Source organism: Lonchura striata, chromosome 14 (genome assembly GCF_046129695.1).
Source record: "Lonchura striata isolate bLonStr1 chromosome 14, bLonStr1.mat, whole genome shotgun sequence".
In the NCBI taxonomy this organism is placed as follows: domain Eukaryota; kingdom Metazoa; phylum Chordata; class Aves; order Passeriformes; family Estrildidae; genus Lonchura; species Lonchura striata.
In genome coordinates this window covers 15,547,467-15,557,070 of record NC_134616.1, presented here as the reverse complement: position 1 = coordinate 15,557,070, position 9,604 = coordinate 15,547,467, and the positions used below count along the sequence as shown (strand labels likewise).

General features: G+C 59.1%; 1 protein-coding gene across 1 annotated transcript; it reads right to left on the bottom strand.

Annotated features, from left to right (window-relative positions):
- Positions 1 to 5,936: 5,936 nt before the first annotated feature.
- Positions 5,937 to 7,481, bottom strand: LOC110477978 (brain-specific homeobox/POU domain protein 3). The gene is made up of 2 exons (XM_021544250.3): positions 7,362 to 7,481; positions 5,937 to 6,842 (listed from the first exon to the last, which is right to left on the bottom strand). The coding sequence occupies exons 1-2, from the start codon at positions 7,479 to 7,481 to the stop codon at positions 5,937 to 5,939; spliced, it is 1,026 nt and encodes a 341-aa protein (XP_021399925.1).
- Positions 7,482 to 9,604: the final 2,123 nt, after the last annotated feature.

Genomic DNA, 9,604 nt, shown 5'->3' with positions numbered 1-9,604 from the left:
CACACAACTTTTCACCCACACGACTTTTCAGTCCCTCCAGGAATGGCATCTCCACCACCATGGGCAGCTGTGCCAGGGCTGGACAGCCCTTTCCATGAAGAAATTTCCCCAATATCTCACCTAAACCTCCCCTGAGGCCATTCCCTCTGGCCCTACCCCACAGCCAGCTGTCAGGTGTGTCCCATGGAACGCTCTGTTCCATTTCCCAATCTCTTCCCCAAGCCTTTTTCCTGAGTTCCCCTCCCCCTGGCTGTCCTCCCCCCTGCTCAATAAAATCTAATGATGGTTTTACTCCTTTTTTCCCTGTAGTGGAACAGAGCCTACCCCGAGCATCTTTAAAAATACATCTGCTCTGCACTGCACTAAAACACATGGAATAATAGAAGAAAGTCTGGAGTGGGCACAGCCTGGACCTGCCCAGCTTTCAAAGGCAGGGATCCTTTAAAGAACACGGAGCATTTTCTCTGCTCCTGACCAAAGATGGGACGTGCCAGTAATATCTGAGCACGGGTCCTTGTATCCCTCCCCTTGGCCTGCATCCCTCTGGGATGAGGCAGTGCCTGTTGCTGGCCCTGGGATCCTGCTGCTGGTGCAGCCCCCCACAGCTCTGAGAGCTCTCTGTGAGCACCCTGAGCTCTGTGGATGGACAGCTGGGTCCCACTGATGGTGCCCAGACAGGCTGGATGTTCCTGCCCTGGTTTCCCCGTGGGGAAATCAGCCCCTTGAGTGTGGGATTTAGCAGGATGCAGGGGCTGGGGTGCTGGGGTGACACCATTTGCTGTCACCCTGCTGCTTGGGAAGCACAGATGGTCCCTGTGCCTGTGAAACAAATTGGGGTGAAGGGGATCCAGAGCAGCTTAACAGCCTAAAGAATGCATCATACTACATTATCCTAAAAGATAAAAGAGGGGCAGAGTTTCTCCAGGGATTTCTTCAAACACATCTGCATTTGCCTGTAGCCACCAGGCTCCACCTCAGCAGGGCATGGATAGCTTTAAACACATCCCTGCACGCCTTGGTGGCCGTGGCATGGCCACACTGGCCTGGACCATCCCTCTGTCACACCTCAGCACAAGGGGTTTAGATGCCCAAATTCTTGAAGGGTCTTGTCTTTCATAGCAGGAAGGAGTAGCACAAAGAGCGTGACATGGAGGGGAACAGCTTGGAGCAAGGGCTGGATTGCAAGAGAGATCCTGGCTACAGCACCAGTGGCCTGGAGAGCTCCAGGAACTGGTGTCTGACAGCTCCAGCAGCCCAGAACTGGTGTCTGACAGCTCCAGCAGCCCAGAACTGGTGGGCAGCTTTTCTTGGGAAGCCTTTGCAGCCCCAGGGGTGGGATTCAGCTGTCACATCCCCATTTGTTGGTGTCTCCACCTGAGCTGGTCATTCAGAACAGGCTGGCAGGAGATGAAGGTGCCTCTAAGCGCTGAGCCAGGGGTTGAGATCAGAGGTTGATATCAGAGCTGAGCTGCAACAGAGGCTCCTTGGTCCCTCTCCAGCGATCCTCACTGGAGCCCAGAGGTCTCCACTCCTCCGTTCATCCCTGCTCTGAAGGTCCCCAAAGTGGTGAATTGCTGGTGTTGATATTTTTGAGTTCTCAGGGTGCCCCTGGGGAAGGAGTAAGACCTGGCCCATCCCCTCAATCCCTGGAGGTAGGTGAAGACTCAAGTCCTCAAAGGGGGCTGAAGCTGAGCTCCTCCTGAAGGAGCTCTGGGCCAGCTCAGGGCTGGATTAGCAGGTGCCTGTAAAGGAGGAACTGCTGCTGAAGCAAAAGAGCTGAAACCTCTCAAACCTTGCTCATGCATCAAACCTCAGATGAAAACCCAGGGTGAGAGTGGAGTGTCCATTCCAGTCAATATTCCCTTCCTTTAAGGCTGCTCTGGGTCCAGTGTCAGGCTCAGGGTGTCCTCTGTGCCCCAGGAGCAGGGAGTGCCCGTGACACCCCTCTGTGTGTCTCTGTTTTCCTTCCACTCACCCTGGGCTTTTCCCACCTCACCCTGTGCCAGGTGCTCCGCAGAGAGCCTGGATTTGGAGGGATTCAGGTCCTTTTGGCTACCCAGCTGGGACTCTGGTGCAGGAGGAGAGACCCTCCGGAGAACAGGAGCTGAACACAGGACCTGAGACACCGGAGCAAGGCTGGGACCTGCTCCCAGGTGTGTCCTGGCTGCCAGAGCTGCAGGAAGGAGCAGCAGCTTCTCCCTGACCTGTGCCAGGAGTGGCTGTTCGTGAGCAGGGCTGGGGGAAGCACAGGGGGCCCTTCCCCACCTCCTTCCAGGCTTTTCCCTGAGGATCCTGGAGGCTCACGCTGGCCTGGGCATAGTGGGCACTGCTGGAGCAGGAGCAGAAAAAGAAGCAGGAACAGGAGCAGGAATAGGAACAGGAACCGAGGTAGGAACAGGAGCAGAAACAGGAGTAGGAGCTGGAGCAGGAACAGAAAGGAGTAGGAGTAATAGCAGGAGCACGGACAGGAGGAGCAGCAGCGGCAGCGGCAGCAGCAGCATCAACCCCCGGGCCGGCTCCCTCGCAGCGCCCCGGGTGTGATGAGCTCTCCAGGCCTCAGCACCAACTCCCGGTGTGTCTGTGCCCGCCCCTCCCGGCCTCCAGCCCCGCTGCTCCTCTCCCGGAGCTGCCCATGCTTCGCTCGGATCCCGCCTTACCTGGCGGCCGCGGGGCCCGGGGGGTCCCCGGGCGGCCCCGCTCCGGCTCCCGGCGCAGCGCCTTGCGTTTGTGCCTGGGAAATGCCCACCCGGCGTTTTATCGGCGCGGCTGATAAATATTGCATCGCCCGTGAACTTGGCGGAGCGGGGGCACCGCGGCACCGGCCCCGGCACCGGGCACGGGCCGGGGAGGGGAGCGGGGGGCGGGGGAGGCTCGGCAGCGGCTCCGGCTGCAGGGGGAGCCGCGGAAAGGGGGGCCGGGGCCCCGCTAATGCTGCGCGGAGCCGGGCCGGGCCCCCCCGGGCAGCACTCAGCATCCCGCCTCATTAAAGTTTCATCGGCAGCGCTCGGCCAAGGTCTATTTATGAAAATGCGCTTCTCGCTGCATGGAGAAAACAGGGACGGAGCGCAGGAACAAAGGGATGGGCTTTGGGAAGCGCCCGGGAATAAAGGGAGATGTGCGGGACGGGGTGCGGGAATCCCGCGGTGCGGGCAGGGCGGGCAGGGCTCTGTCGGCCACCGCCGAGCTGGCCCCGCTCGCCCAGGTGGAGCAACTCCTCCGACAGTTCTTTCGGGCACAGTTTCCCGTCTTTTCTTTCTTTCTTTTTTTTTTTTTTTTGAGTTTTTTTTGTGTGTTTGTTTGTTGCTTTGTTTTTTGTTTGTTTTTCTTACTTCTTTGTGAAGTTTTAGGATGTTGTTTGTATTTTTTGTTTGGTTTGTTTTATGTTTTTTGTTTGCTTGCTTGGTTTTGGTTTTGTTTTATTTCACTTCATTTCGCTAGTTCGCTTTCATTCATTTTACTTCCTTTTATTTTATTTCACTTTATCGTATTTAATTCCCCTTCATTTTATTTCATTTCATTTCATTTCATTTTACTTTATTTTTTCTTGTTCTACTTTCCTTTTCCCCTGTAAAAAACCGCAGCGTTCCGTCTGCCGGGCTTCAGCACCACGACGTGCGCTTGATTATTTATTTCCCCCAATAAGTTATAAAACAAAACAAAACAACAATAAAAAAAACACCCACAAACAAAAACCCAAGCAAACAAAAAACCCTCAAACAAAAATAAAACAAAACCACCCCAAACAAAGAAAACCAACAAAAATCGCTTGCTTTTAGCCCTTTTCTCCGCGTGTCCCCGGGACGGAGCGGACCCCCAGGTTCTGATCCCAGAGGGGACCCCGCGGTCCCACCCGCCGAGGGTTTGAAGCGCATTTTGGGAGCTTTCGGTGCCATCGGCTGCGGGCGAGCGGAGCCGGGAGAGGGGAATGTCCCTTGTGACAGAGACACCGGGGGGTGACAGAGGAACCTGGGGCTGACAGTGACACCGGGGGGTGACAGAGGAACCTGGGGCTGACAGAGACACCGGGGGGTGACAGAGGAACCTGGGGCTGACAGAGACACCGGGGGGTGACAGAGGAACCTGGGGGTGACAGAGGAACCGGGGGATGACAGAGGCACCTGGGTGGGTGACAGAGGCACCTGGGGGTGTCCCCCCGAGAGCAGAGGGCTCAGGGTGGCAGCTCGGCCCCGCCGCCGTTTGCGGGAGCTCCCGGCTGCTGCGGGAAGAGCCGCAACGACCCCCGGGCTGGGGAGCGACCCCCGGGCTGGGGAGCGACCCCCGGGCTGGGGAGCGACCCTCGGGCTGCGGGAGCGACCCCCGGGCTGGGGAGCGACCCCCGGGCTCCGGGAGCGACCCTCGGGCTGGGGAGCGACCCCCGAGCTGCGGGAGCGACCCTCGGGCTGGGGAGCGACCACCGGGCTGCGGGAGCGACCCCCGGGCTCCGGGAGCGATCCCCCCGAGCTGCGAGAGCGTTCCCCCCGGGGGGAAAAAGGCCAAAAACGCCGCGATGGGCGGAGGGGAGCCAGGACCCCCGGTCCCCGCGGGGCCACCCCCGCTCCGTCCCGCGTGGGCGGCTCTGCCTCCCCCCTGTCCGTCCCCACGCAGGAGGACGGAGCCGGCCTCCATCCCCGCGGGGCACCGAGCCCCCGGGAGTCCCGCGAAAGCGGCCCCGGGCCAGGGGTTCCCCGGAGCCGCAGTAAGTGCAGGAGGCAGGAGGGTGAGGTAAAACGTGCATGATTTATTTGAAATGCTGCAGCGTACACAGACACCAAAATTTCATTCAGCACACACACAGCGGAACGAAATCTCCTTTAATTTAAAAAAGAAAATTAAAAAAAAATAAAAGGAAAGGAAGAAAATAAAAGGAGGCAAATTTCCCTATTAAATATGCAAAGGAAAGGGGGGAAAAATAAGAGTTTTCTTGCCTTCGAAAGTGCAGAGTTCCCTATGCGCGGAGGCAGCCGCCCCGAGGCCGGGCCGGGCTCCGTCCCCGCTGCCTCGGGCCGCTCCCGCCGCTCCGCTGAGCCCCAAGGACGTGATTGTCGAAGCTTAGGATTTTATACAGTGAAAACCATACAGAAATCGAACGGTTGGAGTGAAACCAACGCAAAATAAATGTCCATTTCCCCGAAAAAACCGCGATTCCGGGGACGGGCCAATTATTTTTTTTTCCTTCTTTTTTTAATATTTTCTCCTTTTTTTATCCTTTTTAAATTTTTTTTTTTCAATTTAGCCGATGAGGTAGAAACAGAAATGGTACTGCAAAAACGCGATGGGTTTGCGGGGGGCAGGGGAAAGAACAAAACCATGCAGGTGCGTGTGTGTGCGTGGGTGTGCGGGGACCCTGGCGGCGGGGAGCACCCCGGGTTTACAGCTGGCTTCCAGCTCGTTTCCTTTCTCATTTCTTTTCCTTTTTTAATTGTTTTTTTTTTTTTTTTTTTTAAGAGGAGAGGACACAGAGGAGCGAGCGGTGCCACGGCCCCCAAGCCGGGAGGGGCTGTGACAAAGACCCACCGGGCTCTCGCTGCTGCTGCCCCAACTCTGGGCACCCCCAAACTTCTCCCTTGGCCTTTTCGTTTTGTCTTTTTCCTTTTCCTCCATCTTTTTTTTTTTTTTTTTTTTTTCCTCCAGTTTTATCTACAAAAGCAGTCTGTACCAGTCAGAACAGAGGGGCCACTTTGCCCAGAGGTGAGGAGCAGGCACCAAACTGTTCACTTTGCTTTGGGCGCGTTTCCCTTTATTTTAAAGTTTCTTTTTTTCTTTTTTCTTTTTTTTTTTGTTTGTTTGTTTGCTTGTTTTTTCCCCATTTTTTTAACCCGAAAAAAGAAAAAAAAAGCCAACAAAACCCCAAGCCCTGTTTGGGAAGGACCGGGGGAGGCGGTAGGGAGGGCAGCATCCCCCTCCCCCCCCGCACCGCTGCCTCCCCAGCCCCTTCCTCAGTAGGTGGCAGAAAATTTCATCCTTTTCTGCTTCTGTCTCTGATTGCAAAACCAGACCCGCACCACGTTCTTCTTCAAGTCTAACTTCTCGGCGATGGCGGCGATTTTCTCGGAGGAGGGCCGGGGCTGGACGGCGAAATAGGCCTCGAGCGAGCGCTTCTCGGGGGCGGCGATGGACGTGCGCTTGCGCTTCTTGTCCCCCCCCGTGTAGATCTCGGGTTTGGTCATTTTCTCCCTCTGCGCCCTCTCCGCCTCCTCCAGCCACGCTTCCAGGATGGGCTTGAGGGCCACCATGTTGTTGTGGGACAAGGTGAGCGACTCGAACCTGCAGATGGTGCTTTGGCTAAGGCAGCCCACCCCCGGGATCTTCAGGTTGGCCAGCGCGGAGCCCACGTCCGCCTGGGTGACCCCCAGCTTGATCCTCCGCTGCTTGAAGCGCTCGGCGAAGGACTCGAGCTCCCGCGGGTCCGTCTCCGTCTCGGGGCCGGAGATGACGGCGTGGGACGCGAGGCCGTGGGGGTGGGACATGTTCATGGGCTGCGAGTGGTGGGCCATGTGGTTGATGGCCGACATGTGGGAGTGCGGGTGCGAAGGCGTGGAGCCCACGTCGGGGCCCGGCACCCCTCCGAGCGGGAGGGCGGAGTTGAGGTGGTCCAGCAGCTCCCCGTCCAGGCCCTGCGAGGGCTGGTGGTGGTGGTGGTGGGGGTGGTGCGTGGTCAGCACGGACGGGTGGTGCAGGTGGACGGAGGACGAGGTAGGAGTGCAGGACACGCTGCTCATGGTGTGGTAGGTGGCGTCCGGCTTGAAGGGATGGGTTTTCTGCGACACGATATCCACGGCGGCCAGAGCCTCTGCCCCTCGCAGCAGCGTCTCGTCAAAGCCCGCAAAGATGTTCCCCTGGATCTGCACGGAGGGGCGGGGGGGGGGGAGAAAAGCGGGAGAGAAAACAAACCGTGAGAGCGGGAGACGATTGAAGGGGAGCGGCGTGACGGAGATCCCGCTCTGCCCCACCGGCGCCGCCGGGGACAGGTAACGCGAACCGAGCGCCCCAGATAAAAGCAGCGGGGTGCCAGAACCGAGCGCTCTCCCCCCAGATCGGGCACCCGCTCTGCTCTCCGGGGCGACCTCCCCAAAAGGGAGGCAGCGGCAGAGGCCGGAGCCGTCGGGGGTCCCGCAGCCCCGCGCTGCTCCAGCGCTCGCACGGAGCGGGGCAAAGCTCCCGAGCGGGACCGACCCCCCGGCCGCCCCAGAGCCCCCTCCCCCGGGAACAGCCCCCGCCCGCCGGGCCCGGCGCCCCGGCGGAGGCAGGAGGGAAAGGACGGACCCCCCCCCAAACCCAAGCGAAACCCAAATTCGAAGGGAAACCAAAGTTGGAGACAGTCGGCGGGCACGGAACCTCCCGAAAGCCGTGCTGGGGCTTACCTGGGGGGCGGGCAGGCAGGCTCTGCGGATGGCTTCGGAGCTGGTGTGCAGGTGCGGGTACTTGGGCTCGTGCAGGATGGGGTGCATGCTGAACGCCTGCTTGCTGTTCATGGACATCATGGTGGGAGCGGAGCGGGGCCGGCCGGGGCACGGCAGGGCAGGGCGCTCCGGGCACCCGGCTCGGGGGCGCGGTATTGTCTGGCTCCGCCGCCCGGCATCAATGGCATTATAGCCCGGCCCCCCCGCCCCCCGCCCACCGGGAGGGGCCGGGGAGGTCCCTCCCACCGCCCGCCCCCGGGCACTGGGCTCACCCCCCCTCAAACCGGGGCTCAGCCCCTCTCTGCCCGTGGTACTCCCTTCCCAAATCGGGCCTCCCCCTGCTCCGGTTGTAACTCCCCCAAAACCAGAGCTCCCCACCTGTCGGCGAGCCCCCCCAAATTGGGGCTAAACCCCTCATCTCCGCCCCTCCCCGGCTCTGCTCATTCCGCAGGTGCGCCCCTCTCCCTGTCACCCCTCGTCGCGTCTGCTCGGGGCGGCATCGCCTCCGTCCAGCCCCTGCCCGCGGCTCCGGGCTGCTTCCCCCGGGGGCATTTGGGGAGCAGAACAGCCCGGAATCCGGGGCTGAAGAGAAGCCGTTCCCCTCTCCCTTTGAAGAGAAGAACCTTGGGTCAAAAATAATAAAAAGAAAGAAATCAAGAAAAGTTTCACCAACTTTCTTTTTCCGTGCTTCGATGAATCTCCCAGGCTCGTTCCCCAAATCCTCCCGTGCAGAGTCCCAGGGGCTGCGCGTCTGTCTGTGCAGCCTCTCCATCCTCCCGTCTCCAGCTCATCGCTGCCTCTGCACTCACCCATCCATGCGAATTTCCCCACAGCCCGTGGCGTTCCCTTCCCGCTTTCCCTCCCTGCCACCGAGGCCAGCTCCTGCTGCCACTGCAGTGGAGTTTGGTTCCACTGCTGGATCAGGGGGTGGGGGGGTTGCAGCCCCCCAGGTGCTCTCAAAAGGTGCATGAGGAGCGTGACAGCCCCAGCAGCCCAGAGCAGTGGGACTGCCAAGGAGGAACCCCAATTCTTCCAGGAGGACAGGAGGCTCCTATGCTCAGAGCAAACTTCTTCTCTAGGGAACCAGGTGTGCTTCTCCAGCCCCAAAATCCAGCCTCGATGGCTTTGGTGCACGGGGCAGTTGTTCCAGTGTCAGGGGTAGGATCCGTTTCCTGCTCCCTTTCCCACTCTTCTCTACAGAGCCTGAGCACAGCATCCTCTGAGTCTCTTCTCCTGGGGATTTGCCGGGTGTCTTGAGACAGACATGGTCAGCGAGTGTCACAGGGAAAGGAAAATCCTGACCTGAACCCATAACCTGATCCCCACCTTACCAGAGAGGTTGAACTGTTCCCCAAAAGATCACAGGGCAGGTTGGGCTGGGAGGCACCTGGAAGATCATCCAGTTCTAGCCCCCTGCCAAGGGCAGGGACATGAGGGAACAACCAGAGACATTTCCTTGGTGCTGGACCTGCCCAGGGAAAGGTCAGATCCAGTGACAGGAGACTGAAAGGCACAATCACAGAGTCTGGTGATGCCCAGACTCGGGCACAGCTACCAAATCTACCACAGAAGTCCCCAGAACCAGCCCCCTGCAGCCCTTGGCTCATGCAGAGAGGCGGGGGAGAGTCCTCAGGGCTGAATCCTGACTCCAGAGAAATCCTCCTGGGGAAAAACTGCAGCTGCATCAAGGTGCTGCCGGGAAGACCCTGTCACTTGTCCCTGATGGCCTGAGACACTGCCAGCCCTTCCTGAGCCCTGGAGCATCCCCCGTGTGCCAGGGAGCACCAGGCCCTGCCAGGCTGCTCCGGCTCTCCGGAGGCGAGTGCAGGAGGAGCTCAGGAGCCTCTTCCCTTCTCCCTGCTGCCAGCTGAGCTCTGAGTCACGGCCTCCACTCTGCTCCTGGAGAGCTGCAGGATCAGCTGATGGCCAGAGCAGACTGGAGGCTGGAAAGCTCCACTGAGACTCCAGCAGAATTCCTGAGAAGAGGAATTGTCCCTTTCAGGTGCTCTGCAGTGGGATCTTTCCCCTCCAGCTGTGTTTGTTCATTCTCTCACAACTCTGGGAGCTTTTGTCTCAGGATGTTCCACAATTCCTTTTGCTGGGCTGTTCTTGGTGGCCCCTCTACCCTACTTCTCCTCATTTTCTGCATTTCAGCAGCTCAGGGAAGGTTGGACAGAGCAGTTCAGCTCCTGGCCCTGAATTTC